The 21,881-nt window shown below is 41.7% G+C and overlaps 1 protein-coding gene and 1 long non-coding RNA gene across 5 annotated transcripts in view; one reads left to right on the top strand and one right to left on the bottom strand.

Moving 5' to 3' along the window:
* Window positions 1-21,881, top strand: part of dntt (deoxynucleotidyltransferase, terminal) — a 75,830-nt gene that overhangs the window by 28,591 nt on the left and 25,358 nt on the right. For 2 of the 4 annotated variants that reach the window (XM_010897005.4, XM_010897008.5), the window contains exons 8-10: window positions 5,627-5,729; window positions 12,761-13,009; window positions 13,453-13,533. In XM_010897005.4, coding sequence (XP_010895307.2) covers window positions 5,627-5,729; window positions 12,761-13,009; window positions 13,453-13,533 — 433 coding nt within the window. Of the gene's footprint in view, window positions 1-5,626; window positions 5,730-12,760; window positions 13,010-13,449; window positions 13,534-21,881 lie in introns of all 4 variants that reach the window. The other 2 variants (XM_010897004.4, XM_010897006.5) reach the window with 1 other exon arrangement.
* LOC117594576 lies at window positions 10,091-11,735 on the bottom strand. Its single transcript, XR_004575801.1, has 3 exons — window positions 11,421-11,735; window positions 10,961-11,081; window positions 10,091-10,725 (listed from the first exon to the last, which is right to left on the bottom strand). It is a non-coding gene; the product is annotated as an uncharacterized LOC117594576 (long non-coding RNA).

The raw sequence follows: 21,881 nt of genomic DNA, 5'->3' as shown, positions 1-21,881 counted from the left end.
AAATAGATAAAATAGATGCTGGATCTGTCTTCCAGGTTTATCCTTTCGACCAGGGAGTCACTGTTAAGGTAGTGTATAAATTACATTAGCCCCTCCTCTTGGAGAGCTGCTGGCTGTGCAGGCATTCTGATGGTCCTGCATAACACTTTCTCAAGGTCTTGTCCTGTATTCATTCATGCTACAATATGGTTAGAGTGGGGCTCAGGTGGGGGCATGTCCACCCAGTAGATCTCCTGGTGCATGATAGAAATGTTGCCATGTTACAAATGTTAAAAATAAAATACTAGATTTCAATGCAGTGTTACACATATGGGTGAATTTCTCCCCCCTTCCCATCCACCTCAAAAATCCAAAGCCAGAAGTCCCTCTGTTTTCACCCTCTTTTCCAACATGCCACCCAAAGGAGATGAGGACTGAGTGACACGCAACTGAAATTGTGCTTTTGCATCTGTGTGCAGCCTATGTGAATGGGCTAATGTGAATGGGCTGTCCAGGGAGGGAGGGATAGATAATTTTAGATTGTTGGCGGTAGCATGGCTAGCAATCTGCTAGTTAATTACTTAGCTAGCTAGCCTATGACACATTGTTACTGCCCATCACCTTTTAACCTGCACTGTTGAGAAATTCGTAATGATGTTGGAAACACTATTATATAGATGTACTACGCTGTTAAAGCCACCCTTTCGAGTAGCCAAATTGAAATAATAAATGTCCATGCTTTGCAAATAGATCTCCCCCGATGAATGTTTAGATAAACATTTCTAATTAGCCACCTTGCTTTGAAGTAGCTTATCCCTTTGATCCCGTCTCATTCATTGAATTACGAATAAGAAAGGGCCCGAGGCCCCACTCCAACCACATTGTAGACAAAATTACCAGCCGTGCCTGAAGGACAAAAACCTTGAAAGGCTTAGGTGTAATTCAGGGCAAGATCAAATGCCTGCAGACACTGCAGCTCCTAGATAGACAAGCTGGTTTTAAAATGAAAAAGATTAAATGTAGTCGTCAAAAGAACACAACGTTCCAATCCAAATGGCACTTTCACATTGTGCTCCTGTTGAACAATTAGGTTAACAAAGCAACAGATTTTCTAACATTTTCAGAGATTTATATTAGTATTTAAATGCCCTAACCACTTGGCCACCTGCTTCCCTGTTATATATATATAACCACATTTTACAGTAGTCTATGGGAGCCTGATGCAGGTATTTCACATGGTGGTGGTGGGGGGGTGGCTTGATCAAAAGCACAGAGGAAAGGCCTGGTACACTATGCCTTAAACAATTCTGGACCAGGTTCATACAGTATGTCGTGTGCTGGCTGATACAGTGCTGGTACTTGTCTAAATCATAATCAGGAGTGAGAATGGCCTACACCCTCTTACCAATGTTTTTAAAAGGTTGACATTTACAGACTACACACACAAAGTACTAGTAACACTTCTGGCATTCTAAATGAGGGTTCTCACAATTTCTAATTAGAGGGTCTTTTTTTCTGTCTCATTCACAAACACACCTGCCACTTTTGCTTACAGTATGAAATACTCGCTTGGAATAGCATATCACGTTTCAGTTGCGGGCTACCGAAGTCTGCATAGCCTAGTCAATGTTAACGTTATTTGGTAGTTAGCGAGCTAAGTAACGTGTGTGTGTGGGTGTGTACGTTTGCGTGTACACTAACAAACACAAGTATAAAGGGACATTACCCTGGAGCTCTACATTTTCTCAGAAATGCCACATTTTCATTGTGTCTATAGAATCTTGAGGTTTCACAGTGACTGAACCAGGCATGACAAGGCCTTGATCGGAAGCAACGTCCCAGGCTATAATTGTTTTGTGGCTCAACAAAACATGCTTCCCAGTTTACTGTATTTACAAATGATTCTGTCGATAGGAGACACCACTGAAAGATGTCAAATGGATAAACCAACAAGGAAAACCACACATGCGGATACATTAATTTAAAGAAAGATGAAAGATAATATCTGGAAATAAAAATCTCCGCAAGGGATACCGAACAGTTAGCTAATGTTTCTTTGAGCACTGTGTTCCTGTAAATGATTATAGCCCATAGCCATCATGACACTTCAGCGCTATGGATTTCTCGACACTAGTGATTTGATGCTTGAGACATTAGCCTTATTGAGAGGACAGCTGTTGAAGGCATTTGACAAGGCTTAGAGCTATTTGTAAGTAGGATTAAAAAAAAATTAAGTCACTTAAGTGTGCAAACAGACTGGCTTTACTAAGGTGCTGTTTTTGTTTGCAGTAATGTTGTCACAGATCCCAGTCATGGCATTTTGTATTCTTCTGAATATTTCAATTCAAAGTGCCCATATTATGACTGCTTTTTAACAAGTTAAAATAGGTCTATAAGTTCCATAAAACATGTTTCTGACGTTGTTTGCTGGAAATAGCTTGTAGGAAAAGATTCTTACCTCCCTCTATTACCCTCTGTTTCAGTCCCTTTCAAAGTGTTCTGTTTTCTGCTGCTCATTGCATATTCATTAGCTGCTGCTCCTTTGCCCACGCCCACTCTAACTGTTACCATGGTAGCGGGGAGAGTGTAGTAGTTATGGTCTAACGTAATTTGCGCATGTTTTGCCCTAGACAACGCTAACATATTCCCTTTTGTAAATATAATATTATAAAATATTAACAAATGCATTATTTCCACAAATCCCCGATATTATATCCAGCAGGGGATGTGTATTGCTTGACCGACCGAGTCTCCGGGTTGGTTAGCGTTACCTTGTACTATGTGGCAAAACACTAGCTAGCTAAAATGTTAGTTGGCCAAAACACTTCTTGGTTAGTTAATGTAGAATCGCAAAATAAAGACCGCTAATTGACAGCTAATTGTGGAGCCTATAGACGGTGGAGACATTAGGTATGCTCTGTTGGGAGGGGTGGAGGGTGGGAATACTCACATTTTTCGAACAGCTCACCCAGAGACTGAAGACAGAGGACATTCAGAAACCCATATCTCACGCAAAACAGCATGGATGTTTTTTTTCAAATTTTGTATGCTTGTGGAAGCACCAGAGACACAAAAGAACAAAACCCAGAAAGTGATTTTTTTCATAATATGGGCACTTTAAAGTGTACACTAAGCCAGCTTGCTCCACTGAACTGTTAAAAGGTCTTTCATATAAGACCTTTTTGTGGTTTCATATAAGGATTATTTACATTATCTATAGCATTTATAGTTATTTCTGGCATATTAATGTTTTAATAAGTTATACCTTACATGGTTGAGTCTTGAGAAACGACGTGTTGCTAGCTGCAATATGCCCAACCCTTTAGGACAGTTTCCCACAATATTTACGTGAGACATCTTAGTCAACAAAACATCTTCATGCTCGGGAAGACGAGCTGTTAATGACACCATGAAAGGATTCAGGAACACACAGCTGTTGGTTCTTTTGGCAGGTATTTCTAGCGGCAACCCAGAGATTCTATTCACAAGAACACATCCGAAAACTGCATTATTCATATACGTCACCCGTGTCATCTAGTTGTAAATATCCATGTATATTTGATATATTCTGCACAGAGGTTATTAATAATTTACAGCTTTTCCTCACGCAATAGCATCCTAAGATCTAACTACACATCGGGGGTATGGACTGCAGTAGTAGGCTAGGTGTAGTTGACTAAACAACTGCTGTTGCTTAGGCAAGAGACTAGGAACACGGCCAGGGTTTCCTTTAAAAAGTCCATCAGTCTTTCTTCCCTAAGCCATAAAACCACACTTTTTGTTTAAGAGCTGTCCCATGGGGTTAGAGTGGGTGCTCAAAGCTAAATAAGAGTACAATGTTTTCAAGGTATACAATAGAAAAATCTCTTTGCCGGGAGAGAAATACTCTGCCATGCTGTTATCAGTTTTTCCGCTGAGTGGGGTTGATTCAGAGGAAGTATCTGCCCGACTGTAGTCGAAAGAAACCCTCTAAACTGATGCCATGATGAGTTGACTGTTCCGCAAAAGCTGCCTGTCCTTGGTAATGCGGCACTCGTTCTAAATTAGCACCTGGAGCTGGGTGTTCAAGACTTGATTGGAGGTAAACTGAATTTATGCTGATAATTTCCTCCTCCAGTTTTGCTATTCATGACACACTCTTATGCAGTGCAGTCAAGTGCCTTTCTGCTAGCACAGCAGAGGCTAGCTCAGAGATTCCGCCCTAGTATTAAGACAGGAGTGTGTTGTGGCATCTTTGCGTTGCTGATTAAGGATGCTGAAGAAAGAAGAGTGCCCATTCAGCAGTTAGGAATGTGCTGTGTTTCCAAAAAGACAACCAAATAAATCTCAGTTATCTTTCTCCCTTCACAGCCTCAGTCTCTCATTGAATCAGATGTGGAACTCAATATGACAGGCTTCCAGTCCAAGGCAATTCACTTTACCTCACTCCGATTTTCCAAATTGTCTCACAATGATGTAAAGACTCAGTTTTAATTCCTAACATTTGTAAATGGTTAGATGGAAGTGTTTTTAAATAGGCTTGCACAACAGGTTGGCAGTATAACCCCCCCCCACTATAATTGAGCCAAAAAAGCATCAGCATTTCTAGTTGAGCTCTCAATGGCTGTTGTCTCATTCATCACCCACTGAGTAAGAGAAAATGACCTTCTGCCTCAGACGGTTTGTTTTCTTTCTATTGCTGCTGACAGTCTCAGTTGCATCCTCTGCTCAGGTGGAGGTGGCGGCGTGTGCTTGTTTTGTCTCTGTGCCCTGTGCTGGTACCAGCAGGGTTACCTAAAGACGCCATCACCCTTGTTCTGCGGGGCATGCTGCTCCTCTCGACCCAAGCTATGTGGTCACAGTCAGGGAGAACATAACATTTTCAAGAGCTTCAAAAGTCACAGGAAATGTTTAGCTTTTTTTATTCTGTGTATTTTTTGCTCTGATTTTGTCTCTGACATTGTCTTGTTGCCACGTGAACATGAGACTCTGTACATTACCTCTTTCATTTTTTGGACCTTTCCACCTAATACGTCCAGTTGATCATCCTTTCAAGGCAGATGGTTCTGATTAAATTCCTAACAGAGGCCTCGAGAAGTTTCCTCTGGTTGGTTACATAAGGTCTTCAGGACTAATGGTCCAGAAACAGTATTCTGAGGTTGCCCTAATAGGAATTGGCACTTTTTACTAAACTCAACTGATATTCAAGGGCACTGACGGAAACAACTCAAAGCTTTAGTAGATAAGCGCGATACATACACCCATTAATCTATTACACAGCCTTACATTTGTCCTTTTCTCTATTCACTTATGTCTATCTGTTCGCTGCCCACATTCCTGCTGACATTGACAGACTATATAATGTATGTGAGCAGCCATGCTCGGTACGAGTGTTCTTTATTGCAAGAATCGAAGTAGAAAATGATGATTCAAATAAAAGTGAAGGCTGTGCTGACAGCTGAGGCAACAAAAAGAGAGCTTTTGAACTCAATGACGCAAGCCAAATTGCTTGTTTGAATAATGAATAAAGTCAAATTCCATTAATATGCTCCCTGTTCCTAATGTGGCATCTTACAGTGTATCAGTTATCCATTGTGACAAAAAAAATTATGATCTTCAATTATTTCCTGCTTGGTGACAATAGTCTGAAGTTATTTCCTATAATCAGGGGGAAGGAGTATGGTCATGATGTGGACTTCCTCGTAACTACACCTGAGCTGGGAAGAGAAGAGGGCCTACTGCTTCATGTTATTGACAGACTTCAAGACCAGGTATGTGTGTATGCTATGAGCCGACCAGTATACTGTAAAGAATAGAACCCAATGGGCACTAATATCATTTCAACACCTGTTTTTCATTTATATGTGGTTCACCATCATGAATTCAGTGTGAAATCAACCAAAAAGTACTTTATTGGATGTAGTTTTGATGAACAAAAAAACATATTCCTTAGGGTGTTGACTATTTCCTGTGTCAACTTAACATAATCAATTTCTAATTAGAGGGTTGACTGTAGTAAAAACAATATTAGCTTTGTAGGAACTAAGATCAAAGAGCTTTTAAGCCTTACTAACAATGTCTTAAAAAAACTGTTAGCTACTTTACTGTTCAGATAACTTTACACACACACACACTCCCTCTTTGCGCACACTCGCTTTTTTTCTGTCTCATTCACAAACACACCTGCCACTTTTGCTTACAGTATGAAATACTCGCTTGGAATAGCATATCACTTTTCAGTTGCGGGCTACCGAAGTCTGCATAGCCTAGTCACTGTTAACGTTATTTGGTTGTTAGCGAGCTAAGTAACGTGTGTGTGTGGGTGTGTACGTTTGCGTGTACACTAACAAACACACATATAAAGGGACATTACCCTGAAGCTCTACATTTTCTCAGAAATGCCACATTTTCATTGTGTCTATAGAATCTTGAGGTTTGACTTCCTGTGTATACGTCTGCTGGTCGTGTACCACAAGACCTGACTTTCACAGTGACTGAACTTGATCGGAAGCAACGTCCCAGGCTATAATTGTTTTGTGGCTCAACAAAACATGCTTCCCAGTTTACTGTATTCACAAATGATTCTGTCGATAGGAGACACCACTGAAAGATGTCAAATGGACAAACCAACAAGGAAAACCACACATGCGGAACCATTAATAGTGTGATGGAATTTCATAGAGGCTACATCAACTGCCTTAAAGCAGGACTACTTTCACTTTCAGGTATCGGCCGCTACGTCAAGGCCCTGGCAGATGTAACTGGGTTTATAATCAGGTGTATCGTTTGCTGCAGAACCAAAACGTCATTTTTTCGCAGACAGTTTTTGTATGTTTGAGACACATCTTGCTGATGCCATACACACATGATCAAAACAAACCTTGTCATATTAAGGTGGAATTGTACTTTAGTTTCAAGAAAGTTATTTAAAGAAAGTTTTCTGTTTCCTGTGTCAGCTTAACGTAATCACAAGTTTTTTAGTTTTTTGTGGAAATCACGTGGTAGCAACTAAGGCTGTCACCGAACCAAATTGTTTTGGTCCAGCGAGATTTGGTTGATCTGTCTGACTAATCAATTCATTGAATACATTTCAAATATATATATTTCTTTTTCATAAGCCCGTGAGCCATCTGTGGAGGACATGCTGGAATATGTCAACTTAACAAACTCGTACTTGACAAACCCGACCTGGCATTTATATGAAATGTGTATCTATATACCACAATTGATTGGGGTTCCCCGATTTTGTATTTCCAAGCATTGCTTTCACTTACAACTTTGTGAAATAATTTTCTTGCAGATCTCATTAATGGGGGTAGAGCATTAACCAGATGATGCTGCACTTGTGCTAGCGAGACCATGCTGGTCTGTGAGGGAGCTGTGTGCTGCATAACGTCCAACAATTACTTCAAGAGCGATTTATGAACTTAGATGTTATTCCCTTTTAATAAAATAAAGTTGTTTGATGCTTTAAGGCGCTGTTGGATTAAATAGGAACTAACAAATATGTAACTAGAGAGGAGAATTGACAAGAACTACAAGTATAAAATCATGTTTATGATCTGACTCACTGGAGTTGCAAGGCTTCCCAGATTCAACCACTATAACGTTACTCCTCTACAACAGAATAACTACTACAACAACGACCATGTTGTAACTATTTGAGAAGTGAACCGATATGCACCGTGGGAAAATGCAGTTCAAAATGTGTGTAGGGAACTGTGCTACACAGTGGGGAACTATGCTGCAGAGACAAATGTTTGGTTACAATTGTGCTCACAAGCAATGTCTGCAGAGAACTCAGATGTATGGAAGGGGAAGTTTAATGTAAGGCTAAGCCTAACATACAGAACCAATTCGGACAAAAGTTTAGTAAGAATTACTAATTACTTTATTAGTGTTGCACCACTTTCTTCCATAACCATACATAAATTCAGTAGCACATGCATTTTTTTGAGTAATGGATTACTCCATCCCCATGGCTTCAAACAATGGACTGGTAGAGGCGGATCTCAGGTAGATGTCCCATGGTCAATCAGCCTCCTGACCGAAGAATCGACTAGTTGATTAAACTGGGTCTGTCAATTTTTTTTTTTCACCTCAGAGATAGGTTTGAGAACGGGTATTTACCCTTTACCAACATCAAAATTTAAAAAGCACAGCACGGAGCGTAAGCACTTTTTAAGACAGAGTGGAGTTTGGAGTTTCACTTCAATAAAGGTTAGAGTGTGGAGTTTTGGTAAAGGTTGAATCTACCTTATAGTTGGTTTTATTATAAATGTCAAGTCAACTTTCTTGCATCCTTGAAATATGTCAAGACATCAAACAAATGGTTGAAAAGAGGGTAAAGCCCTTGAGTAAGAGCTTACTTAGTGCTGACAAAGAACAAATGTTTTGTCTCCAAAAGGAATAGAACTTGTGATGCCTTTCTCCTTCCTAGTGTACGTAAAACACTAAGGCCTGAATAGGATATGCCTGACCCTCTATCTTTGCACACCCTCAGAGAAAATTGCGATGATACACTGATGTATAATCCTATTTTTTCAGACAGAATTGTCTGGAAAAGGACCTAATTGACGACAACGAGTATAATTGGTTTCCAACCAGAGATATAAGGACCTTTGGGTGTACATGGCCTGTCCACAGATGGTACCTGGGAAGACTCAGGATACCATAGGTTTACTGGTAAAATAAATGCATAGGTTTACCGGTAAAGTCAACGTGATGGGGTACCTCACTGGTCCTCAGAGGTCAAATGTCAATACATGGTATTGTAACCAAAAAACGTAACCATTGTTACAGGCCTAAGTCCTCTATTGTGAAGGCAGAAGGTGATCACACCTACTATGTGAATATGAGTTGGCACAGATAAAAAGGAAATATAAAGCCATTCACACCAGGTCCTTGATCCAGGACATCTTCATTTAAGGAGAGAAAAGGTGCGGAGACAGAGGAGAGAGAGAGAGAAGGTGGGAACTGGCCCTCTGGGACGCCCATCCTCTTCTGAGGGCAGTCATCCCCCCCACGATGGATGTCTTGTTAGGGGGCTGAAAAGAGAAAAGTGTTTGATGAAAAGCACGTCTAGCTGCGGGCCTCTCTTTGTCATCGCTGCCTGGGTTTAAAAATACATCTCTCCGTCTCTCTCCATCCCCAGCCTGCATTTGCTTCAGAGGGTCAACCTAATGAGAATCAGCACTCATGCTAACGCACAAGCACACACCTACTCTGCTGGTCACTGCTGGTTCCTCCCTCCCTTTGGTGAGGACGAGGTGAGGGTGGGGAGGAGCTTCTCCAGGAGGGTCCCTGCACAGGGGAGAAATATGACCAGTCTGCAGTGATGGGAAGACTGGGGCAGGTGATTAAGTGGCGGTAGCACAGGTTGACTCTAAGTCGTGTAACCTTGTCATCTGCAATTCAGTCCCCCGGGGGCCACATGTCTTCGGCTCTTCACCGAGGCCGAATATCATGGCCGCTTTTCCCCCTTTAGCCCGGGGGGAGGTAAAAATACATCTGTCTGGAAATGTCCTTGTGAAAACCGGCATCGTTGTATTTTTCATGTATTTGGTTATGAAAGCATAACTTGGGGCCATGAACAAGGTCACCCAGACGTTTCCATGGTAGACGGATGAGGCACAGCTATTTGCCCTGGTAATAGCAGTGGAAAACGTGAGAGGGTGATGCCTCATCCACCGTACACCAATCAGGTCGCACTGTCCGGGTGCTGGTAGTAGATTAATAGCCTTGGAAGAACATGCTCCCTACATTTTGCTCCCCTAACGCAGAAGATTATCAAGTGGGTGAGCTGAGATCATGCAGCAGAATCACCCATAAATTATGTGAGTATTAGACGTTTGTCTAATACTCACCTTCCTAACAGTAGCAGTCAGAGGGTGCGTGAACTAAATATGCCGTAACATTTGAACTGTATGTGTTGAGGACAAGACCTGTAAAGTATGTAAACTAGGTCAGACCATGGCCAATCAGCACCACAGGACTACTGGGCTAACTGAAAAATCAGCTGAAATGAATTAGTTTTAATCATAGTCAAATCAAACTGCGTAGCATTTTGCACCATGTTTAGAATGATGGAACATTAAACTGTAAGCTACGTCTACAAGCATTGTGGGTTCAGTTCTACAAGCCTTTTTTAACTCGTTTTTTCAAAATGTAATCTTATCCTGAACCTTAAAGTTAACCTTGTCTCCCTTTGCGATAAAATTTGCATTGTCCAAAAGAGATGCAACAATTCTCTCTCGCTCTCCCAATTTCATTATGGCCAGTCATATCTACAGACTGTCTATGTAACAACTTCAATCAAAGTCTTGATCCTATGCAGCCAGGCACTTATCTAGTGGCACAGTTAAGGCTCAAACCTAAATTGTGGTGGTTTTCTTGGTGCTGCGTCTTGGACCGCTGCACCACTTGGGATCCCTTGCTGCAGATGTTTTACATTTACTTCAATTAACACAAAAACATTCTTGCCAATACACATGCACATTTTCATTTTTTTAAAGGCTTTACTTTAATTTCAGCAATAAGACCAGACCGTTCCATCAAAGCTCTGAATCAAAGCTAAACAGTTCAAACACAGCCTGCTAACACACGCTAATCTGGGACTTGAAGGGAGGGTTTGAAGTCTCTTGCTCTGAGTCAGAGCGAATATGACATCATATTGCCGCGTCCCGTGTCCCTTGCCTCACTGCTGTCTTTGTCCTCTGGGGTAGTTGGCTGTTGTGGCAGCCTGCTTGTCAGCTGTTTGTCACAACCCTTAAAAGAACCAAACAAAATAAATAACACAAAACAAAGAAAATCTGACCTTTCACATTGCATTTTGGTGAAGTGCAGAATCAAATAACATTATGTTGTTTTTAGCTTTGCCTCTCTTAAAGGCAAAGCTTAACTTCCTTCAAAAGATTAATTCTGCAACATGTCCGCCTCTGTAATTCCCTCTATAAACACTTCTGACGAAATAAGCTTACTTTGGGATGCTCGCTGACATTACCTGCTGCGTAGGAGACGATTACAGCGCAGCGTTCCGCTAAACAGCCCTCAGAGCTGCATAGACGGAAACTTTAAGACGTCCCTTTTTCCGTATGCTGGATTTGTGCCCATGGGGCCGAATCCTTTATCAAATGAAGGACACCCATGTTCAGACACTTAATGGTCTGTAAAACTGTCACTAACTCATTAATCCTTTGGCTCAGTGCATCCTTAGTCATTCAAGGCTAAAAGGGGAGAAATGCATAGGATGGAAGGTATAGAAATATCCAGTGCTAAATGATTCACATGTCCCACATTAAAGCCTTTTAAAATATGCCAGTGTTTTCTTTCATCGACCAACTTATGACAGGAGACTGCCTAAGGCAATACATGTTGATATAAGGGAGTAGGTAGTACATATGTCATGAATGCAAAGGATTTCTAATCTCTTCCTTCCCCACTGTGGGAAGGAGACAGGTTACCTGTAATTGCAGTTGGAGATCATTCCTGAGGTTCAAGGAGGGTGACACCCGAATTCCTTCTGACAGCAAGCTGACCTGCACTCGGAGCAAATTAGTGGTGCTGAGGCCGGAGGAGATGGAGGAACAGGAGACGGGCAACAAGGACGACTTCCCTCAGTGCAGTTTCCTGCGTGTCACTCACTGAGTCCCCCTGATGTCATCAGCTAATGACTCAACCTCTCCGTCTCCTCCTCTCCCCACACCCGCTGGGAAACGCTGTCCTCTTCGGATGAAGTCGAGCAACGTGGTCAAACGAGAGCGGGCAGCGCCGCCTCAGTAGTGTTTTAATGTCTTGTGATTGACCTCGGCGTATTGGTCGGAAAAGAAGGATTGGTTGGAGCTGTACTTCCTGCTGCAATAATTGCTCTTTAAGGAGGGGCTGGCGGATTTATGGGCAGCAAGAGGAACACAGTATCCCAACAATTACTGTGGGTTGCTGGAATTAAATTGACAATTTGTAATGTTAATCGCCTTAGTGCTCCTGGACTGGGGCGAGCTGCATGATCAACCAGGCCAAAGCCCAGAGGAAATCAACCCTTTTCTTCTTACTGCTACTGCCTACTCTCCACTATATGCCCCCCCCCACATCTATACCTCTCCCTCCTACCCCTTTCCTTTATCCATCGGTATTCTCCGTACCGATTCTCTATCTGTTTCTTCTCTGTTGTTGTCCCTAGACATTTTTCTTTCTCTATTTTTCTTCCTTTCTCTCCTTCTCTCTCCCCCTTCATCTCTGTTCCTGTCTGCCTGCTGGAATGCCTTTCCTTTTCTGTGCAGTGAAACTGTGTTACCGACTTGTTCAGGGTTTGAAAGGATGTCATTTTAGTTGGGATCTCACAGTTGGCATATTACGCTATGTGGCAGACATACTTTTTTCCACTACTCGCAAACTAGAGTAGTAGCAATTTTAAACATCTGTTTCTAATGGTTCCAGATGTTTTGTGTTTCTTTCCTTGCCTAATAACCCTGTGATTGAATTTGTTTCATATCTGGTCTATTTTTACTTTGTTATTTGCATAATTACATGCTTCTACTGTGTGGCTGTATGGAAGTCCTACAAAACCATGGCGACTGCATGATCCAATACACAAAGCAACATTCATGGTTAAATACATCTAGTGCTCGTTTTACAAGACAAGGCGGAAACAGTGAATCTATTTCAATCAAATTTATTTATAAAGCCCTTTTTACAACAGCAGTTGTCACAAAGTGCTTTTACAGAGACACTGGCCTTAAACCCCAAGGAGCAAATAAAAGTAGTGTTGAATTTCATTCCTATATCCCATTCCTATCCAAACAAGGGCATCCTGCTGTATTGTGAACACCAGGGCACCACCTTTGACGCGACCAAGTTGCCGAGTTGCAATTTCGAGGCCATGGACCACTTCGAGAAGTGCTTCCTGATCGTGAGGTTGTACGAGGACCAAGTGGAAGGAGGGCTGCAAAGGAATCCTGGGGACAGCAGGGCCTGGAGGGCTATACGGGTGGACCTGGTAGTCCCGCCTGTTGACCGCTATGCCACTGCCCTCCTGGGCTGGACCGGCTCCAGGGTAGGCACTGATCAAATTATTGTAAAATGAAAGTAAATGCTGAGAAAAACAGATGCAATTTAACAAGAATGATGACTCAGTAGCAGGCTCCATGGAGTTTCCACGATTGAGTTTTTCTGAGGGCAATAAATTGCACGTTTCAAGAAGGTCAAATGGATTTTCAAAATGTATGATCAAATTTACATGACATGAGGATTGCGCTTGACAGAGAAGTCAATAACTAAAAAATTAAACATTGATGTGAAATGTAGTTAAACATGAAAGGTGCATTGGGAACGAAAAGAGTTATCGGAGACTGATTTGGTATGTCAGATATACTGTTAAAGAATGCAAATATAGTAGTCTACAGGAATAAATAATTGATGGGTGTCAGGAAAGGGCGATACATTAAATGAAAAAGAATAAGAAGGGATATGACTATTAGTTCTGTTTTTCTACAGCAGTTTGTGAGAGATCTGAGGAGGTTTGCCAGAAAGGAGAGGCGGATGCTTTTTGACAACCACGCCCTGTATGACAAAACAAAGGTAATGTGTGATCTGGGAATTTCCATTGAGAACGACACGTAAGCACAAAGATCTACCCATACTTTCCCAGTGACAGATTAAGCCTAGTCCTGGACTAAACATCAAAGTCAACAGAAAATCCCCATGGAAATATTACTTTTCTCCAGGATTAAACTTTAAATATTATGTGTCTGGGAAATAGCTCCTTAAAGTTCATGTGAGCAAATTGCATTTGGTATCAACTGGAAGCTAACATTTTACAGTGTCAAAAAGACACTTCCCTTTTGTACCTTTCGTATACGTATTGTGCCGATTAAACCGATTTAAAATAATTAATTGCAATTAATAACAAACTTCTGCAGTTAATCACAATGAATTGCATTTTCAGAATGTGTTCAAATGTGGGCCTTAATAAAAACAATTCTGTGTAAAAAGCAGTGCATTATGTTGAAGATGTGATGATGTTTTATTGTAAACTATGGACAGTACTTGATTTTGAATGATTTAAGTGCAGGAGCTGTCTTTTTCCTAGATGGTCCATTAATACCGGGGGTGTCATACCCCTTAAATGTCTCCCCTTTAATTACTACTGTGACTGTCTGAATCTATTTGTAGCTAGTGGAAATCTAAACAGTAAGTTGCCAGTCCCTGATCAAATTGTTTTACCATGTCCTACCTTTGTGCTGTTGATCGAGGCACCAAGTACAATATATGTTAGGCTACTGTATGAAACACGTCAGCCCCTCTAACACACGTCATCAAACAGTGAATCACGCCAATGCTTTTTGTGGTATTGTCCTTTGATTTGTAGGCTAAAATGTGGTTAGAATGTTGTTCTGGTGAGGGCCTGCAAACAAAAAGCTTTTCTGATAGGTGTTTGGCCACCACCAAATATGTTGTCTTTATTAAATGATTCACAAATTCAACCGAATACTTAAGATAGGTTATTTGACTAGACAACGGCAAACATTATTTACAAACCTTAATCATGAGAGATCTGTAATTTATTTATAAACAGTATGGAAGTTATTCATTCCACTATTATGTTTTAGTGGAAATACAACTTCCTACGACATTAATGCTTAGCTTAGGCTAGCAGAAACATGAAATAAGCATAACTTACCATGCTTAAAAGCAGGTGTATTTGCAAATATAGCGTCTCTGGACCAGAAAAGGGTCAGAGGGGAGGCACAGCTGTTCTCGTAGATATTCCAATAGATATTCCAATTTGGAACAGTGCAGACTGAATTCTGGTGTTTGAGTACTAATGCGCTGTATGGCAGGATTCACAGACCTTGCGAGTAAACATGATTCACGAAAATGAATGCGTAGGCTACTCTCCATTGTTACATTGGAAAAACTACAGTGGAAGTGCTCTCTAGCACAAGTCAAGTGCCAATAAAATTAAGCGTACACTGTTGCAAATCAATAAGTCACAGCTCCTGCTCAAGTTAAGGACTAACTATGGATGGTTCTGAGGTTCAAAAAAAAAAATGCTTTAAAGCAGTTAATTTCACAGGACTTGAATATATTCACTGAACAAAATTATAAACGCAACACTTTTGTTTTTGCCCCCATTTATCATGAGCTGAACTCTAAGATCTAAGACTTTCTCTATGTACACAAAAGGCCTATTTCTCTCAAATATTGTTCACAAATCTGTCTAAATCTGTGTTAGTGAGCACTTTTCCTTTGCTAAGATAATCCATCCACCTCACAGGTGTGGCATATCAAGATGCTGATTAGACAGCATGAATATTGCACTGTTGGTGTGCCTTAGGCTGGCCACAATAAAAGGCCACTCTAAAATGTGCAGTTTCATTGAGTTGGAGGGGTCCGGGGGGGTCCGAAAACCAGTCAATATCTGGTGTGACTACCATTTGCCTCAAGCAGTGCAACACATCTCCTTCGCATAGAGTTGATCAGGTTGTTGATTGTGGCCTGTGGAATGTTGGTCCAGTCCTCTTCAATGGCTGTGCAAAGTTGCTGGATATTGGCAGGATCTGGAACACGCTGTCGTATACGCCGATCCAGAGGATCCCAGACATGCTCTATGGGTGACATGTCTGGTGAGTATGCTGACCATGCTGCAACATGAGGTGATGGTCGTGGATCAATGGCACAAGAATGGGCCTCAGGATCTTGTCACGGTATCTCTGTGCATTCAAAATGCCATCAATAAAATGCACCTGTGTTCGTTGTCCATAACACATGCCTGCCCATACCATAACCCCACCGCCACCATGGGCCACTCCATCCACAACGTTGACATCAGCAAACCTCTCACCCACACAACGCCACACGTCTGCCATCTGCCCTGTGCAGTGAAAACCGGGATTCATCCGTGAAGAGAACACCTCTCCGAAGTGCCAGACGCCATCGAATGTGAGCATTTGCCCACTCAAGTCGGTTACGACGACGAACTGCAGTCAGGTCGAGACCCCGATGAGGACGACGAGCATGCAGATGAGCTTATATATTTGATAAGTCATTATATTTTATGGTTTATTTAACTTTGCAGTCAATTGCTTTTGTTTAATATTTGAAGTAATACTCTCTTACCTCACATATTAAACAGTGTAACTGATAATAAAAGTTGCATCCTTTTGCTTTAGACCAGTCCTGTCATGTTCCACTGTGGATGATCAATATATATTTTCCAACGAGGCAATTTTGAGGGTCGCCTATCATCTTTTGCGTGTACACTTTTGTTGTTGTGTTTGTTCTTTCTCTGTCTGCTCTCTCTGACCTCGATTTCTGTTTGGTTTTGAGCGCTAACATAATGAAGAACCTTGTGCCAACCCATCTTGTTGCTATTTTGAGTTTAAAATTAAGACACCGGTCACCCTTGGAAGTCCACAAATGTCCCCCAACTTGATCCTGGTAGAAATGCCTCCCCGAGAGACAGACGAACAGAAAGAGATAAAGCAGTCCTTTAAAAAAAACTAAAAGGCTTTGTGCTGAATGCGGTTTCAGGTGGTTCCAAAGTCTAGCTTCCGGAGTGCATGTTTATGATTCTGGGCGGTGAATTACAGCAGAACGTTGTGCTCAAAGGTTATTGAAGGGATTAGGCCTGGGGGTTTTAATGTCTCTGCTGGGAATACGGAGACACGTTATCTTGAGTTATTTTATGCAATATGTGCCTCCTTGATATTGGTGAGAAGGCATCATTTTTTAATTACAGCTCTGCTTGGTGTAAAGGGGCCCAGTGTGCCAAACACGCTGTGGCAGACACACAAACCAAAACACCCTCTTCCGTGCACACATGCGCGCACACACAAATCAAACATGCACACTCTAAAACAAGAAGCAATAACACCACTTTACTTTTTGCAGCAATAAGTGAATCAAACTGGTGAAACTGTGCCAGTAATTTAGTTACTGTAGAGGTTCGTTAGAATGAAGTTAATTGCACTGAGAAGCACAAGGTTAATTTGTACCTTATAAAAATGAATTCAACTGTATCTCAGTTTCAGACAACATATTAATCTACACACATGTTAAAAAGGTTGTTATTTCATGTTATTAGACTTCAAGTTGCATTTAACCTCTCCTTTGCCTACACAGCTTCACCTAAACTCATCCAGTTTACGCAAAATAATAATAATGTTTCTCATTTATAACATTAATAACATTTGTCATGTTATTAATTCACAGGCTGTGGGACGAGGCTGAGGGTGGATCCATTTTTGAATATTTTCAACCAAGTAGAAGGCGGCCTAAAGCTTTACGCTAACGTCCCTCTAAATACGCATGAGAAGACCTTATAAACAAATATTTTCCAGATTGCCGGCAGCGCTGACGTAATGCATTGCTCGTTTACATGAAGTTGGCGTGTGTTTGTGGTGAAGGGGGGTGGACATGGTGACAGGCGTCTCGACGAATGAGCGGAGCTGTACAAGGGCAACCGGCATGTCACCCAAATGACGGACAAGGGGAAAGGGGTCAGCACATAGAGACGGCAGGGGTGGCAGCTTCGTGACAGACATAACAAACACTCTACCATCTCAGATGTTGTTTGTACAAACGCAAGGACGGAGAGACTGGCTGCGTGGCCATCCGTGTGCTCTGGGGGACAGGGGGATTGGATCGCACACGCTCGCACTCAGATTGACATACAGGGTCAGGTGGAACGGAGGGCCTCGGAAACTTGAGTTTGAAGCTATAGTATCTGCATGCCCGCGAGCCCCCCACCCAACCCAACCACCCTCCCAATCCTCCCTCATTCCGGCTCACACAGACAGCAGTTTGGCCGCTAGTTTCAAGGTCGGCGGATTGCTAAGTTCTGACAGAATCATTCAACAGTGTGACCCGTTTTTCAGTGCTCAGCTCAACATTACAGCCGTAATTAAGGTAATGAAGATCAATTAACTGTCTAAGTCGCAGGGCTGCCTCCGACCCCACAGATCATTGACTATTCCTTCTGTTCTTCCGTTCACTCGAGGTAGAGAGGTGTAGTCTTTCTCCGTCCAGTCCTAGTCACTGCTGCAAAAAGCCCTCATTAATTGGATGGCCGCCACCGCTCAGAAAATGGTACTTTTATCTTTGCAGCACTCATAATTGACCAATTTTTTTTCCTGGAGAGTTGGAGACAGGACAAAATGCAGGGATATGGGAATGAGATGATGATGAGGGGGAGGGGGGTTTCAGAGAAGCGGTTACTGCTCACCGCCCGTCAACTAAACCCGGTCATTTGGAGGACTTTCATCTTGTCTCGTATTGAAAGAGCACTCGCTGGATGGATGCACGTGACAGCTCTCCTTTTCTTCTTGTAATGTGGAATCACTTAAAATACAATTATGGCTAAACTCACTCTAATGATCCTCTCCCAATTAAGAAAGGACTGGTCCAGGGGAATTGCCTTGAAAAAGGAATGTAACAGCTTTTAGACAGAAGGAGCGTGTTTCTTTCCAGACAGCTTATGATCCAGTAGCAGTAATACCTAGTATAGCAGTTGACTAACTATTCAAACAATACAGCAAATGCTAAAGTCCTTTGTGGCTCAACTGGTAGAGCATGGAGCTTGTGGTGCTTAGAAAAGTGGCAGGTTCCAACACTCAAAAGTCATTTACAAGTAATCATTTGTCTTTGATGGGTTCACCATATCCAAGGCCGTAGGGATGACCAGAGACTTGGATAGATGTGGGAACTGAACTTTAGGTTGTCAGGGAAAATATATGGAGTGAAAAGCACTTAATTCTCCTTAGAATGTAGTGAAGTGAATGTAAAAATATAAATAGCTAAAGTAGTACCTCAAAATAATTTTACTTGGCTTTTCACCATTGGACGCTTGCAAAGCTAATGAACGTAGGTTTGATTCCCACTAGGGTCCCTTTTATTTAAAATGCATGCATGCATCATGAGTAATGACTTGCATCTGTTGATATCTATACATCTTCATTCTGTATTGGATCAATATCAGAAGAGACGCAGACAGCCTATTCCAATATTCTACTTAAAGATGCATTATGGGACTTTTTTTTATAACAAACCTAATATTTGAAACCTTGCATTTCATGCTGGATCTGTAAAATATTGTATGTGCATAATCGATGAGTAGAATCACTATCATGTGTCAGTTAGCCGCGAAAGTTTGAAAGGTGTTGTTGACACAGGGTCCCTATGAGCCTGTGTGTGGCACACCTTAGTACACAACTTCTCTAGACCTGTTTTGGCTTGACAGCGCCGCTCACAACCAGTGGCCGTAAAGCGAAACATACGTTAGCGCCATCAGAGTAAGGTGGCCCCATGAAGGCCTGCCTTCTACGGGTGTGGGGGGAGCCGGCGGGAGTGTCTGTCCTCTGCTGTTAAGCTGAAGGTGTGGAATAATTAATATGTGTTGTGGGCTTGATGAATGACGACAGGCAGAGAGTTTCATCAGATCCGGACAGGCTGACTCCCTTCCCTAGCAGGAGGGATCTGTGACCTGCCCGGCACCTCCTAAATCCGGCCCTCTGCTGCTAGGTGTACCCTTGAAAAGGCTTACGGGAGTATGTGAGCGCGAGGCAGCGTGCGCGACGCATGTGTAAAGAACACCGTGTCAGTATTTGTCTGATGCAAATGTGTATGCAAATGTAATTCTCTAGTGTACATGCTGGTGTGGATGGATGAATGAAGTTTTGCCGCATAATTAATGTGTGGAGCCCGACATGGCATAGGTGCAGATTCCGCAGAAAGCACATTACGCCTGGATCTGGCTAAATGTAGAAGCCATACTGTCCACTAGGGGTCGCCTGATTGCCAATTACTGCCTAGTACACAGGCAGTTGTTTGCTAGGAAGATATGGAAGGTCAAAGGATGTATACGTGGCTGAATCAAGACATACGTGTTTTCAGTTTCAGTACTGGGTACATATTGGACATTTTGTTTTCCCAAGCCTTAATTGAATCACTCTGTTTTAATATCTACATTTAAGTTCAACACTATCCCTCATCTTTGTTTAACCAAAAAGTTCTTTTTTTTCTGACTTATTCCTTTTCTGTAAGTGAGTAGAGACCGTGACAGTGCTTGTGGCTGTCAGTGTGTTTGGATGTACGTGTTGCTTGTGTGTGTGCCAGTGTGTGGTAGTGTATATGAATGTACGAGTCTGTGTGCATGAGTGAGTGAGTGTGAGTGTGTGTGTGCATTTGTGTACGTGTGTCTGTGTGTGTGTAAAGCAGTATCTCACAGAGAGTAATTACTCAAAGCCAAGTGTAACAGTGTGATTAATGATGTGGCGGTCAGGAGGTTTTTGAGGCTGACGTCCTGGCCCGAGCTGTGGCGGTGTCGTGACATGAGAGGGGAGATTAATATTCACTCACGTGCTAGGAGTCATACCACCCATCCCAGCACTAACAACTACAGGAGCTGGAGCTTAACAGGGCTTCTGAAATGTCTGAAGTTTGTTGAAAAGACAGTAATTTACTCAGCTTTGAAATTGGTTGACAGATAGGTTTCCTCCTATTTAGACAGCTAGGCATTTATCATAAGAAGTGATACATAAATAATCATTAACACTGATTAAAATCATTTTTGACAGTAAAGCAAGGCAGCTTCTGAGCTGTCCTGCATGAAGGCTGAGATGCGTCTTAATGCTACATTTTACATTGCAAATATGCTAGGCTTGAATTTGAATATACATGTAATAAAAATTGCACACAGTAAAGTGTTTCTTGAGATAAAGTCCTCTTTCTATATCTGCCATGGCCTACCCATCAGCATAACAGAAATAAAAGCCTTGTTTACACTTGTGCCTAAAAAAGTATTTTTATCTCCAATTCTGATTGTGCTTACATTGTAGCTGTGGTGTACGAGAAAACAAGGTGTCTCAAAAATGTGCTGTTTCTTCATTGTGTCCAGATATTTTGTATTCAAATTATTGGTAAGATAATAAAAACATTTAATTATTTATTTAGAGAATCGTATGAAAGCCATAAATCAATGGTGTCAACTGTCCAGAGATTTAATGTCCACACCTGTATGATATCTTAGTACAATATAACAGCAGTCAGTTACTAAAACAAGAAACCAGGCACGCCTAGTTCAGTTGGGCCGCAACAAAGTGTTACCATCTCGAGATTCGAACCCGGGTCCCCTAGGTGAAAGGCAGTGTCGTTAAACAATATACCACGGAGCTATACCTTTGGCAGGTGTCAGTATAGCCTCTTGTGTTTATCGTGAACAAATCCTCTTTTGCCACTGGACGTTTTAACAGTTAATTGGCCACAGTTAAACTGACTCTAAGTTTACCTACACAGTTTTAACAGCGTATTAGCCAGTAATAGGCTTTACCGGTATCTACTAACTTACTGGAATAGTCATAAGATTTGAGCAATTGCTAGCGTGTCTGCCAAAGCTATTTCATTTCATGGCATAGGAACATAGTTTTTTCTTTCATGGCATAACACTTTTTTTTCCTTTCATTTGTGAATGACATTAATACAATAACCATCATTAAAGGTGACGATAAATTAACGTTTCTTATTAAGTTTACATCCACCACAAATAGCATCTATGAACTGTATTGCTAACAGCTTATTAGCAAGTAATAGGCTTACTAGCTTCCTACTAACTTCCTAGGAATAATCATAAGAATTGAGCAATTGCTAGCAAGACTGAAAATGAACTTTTCCATGCCAGAAACAGTTGCAATATAACTGTATACTGTTTCAGTTAATGTATGTTGTAGGCAGCAAATATGTATGTCTATCCTGACCCAAAACGCATGCATGGATGCAAACTTCGAAAATCCACTAGAAACAGTTGTAATATAACCGTAAAGTGCCAGCAAAGTTTTCGTTTATACAGAACAATATTTAACTAGAGTCAGTCAGTCACATTTGCTCTTCTTGGCCGGCTCCGCTTACGCGGTCTGGCAAAAACTGTTACA

Source organism: Esox lucius, chromosome 6 (assembly GCF_011004845.1).
Source record: "Esox lucius isolate fEsoLuc1 chromosome 6, fEsoLuc1.pri, whole genome shotgun sequence".
NCBI lineage: Eukaryota > Metazoa > Chordata > Actinopteri > Esociformes > Esocidae > Esox > Esox lucius.
Note: the sequence above shows the minus strand (reverse complement) of the source record. Positions and strands in the feature narration are given on the sequence as shown.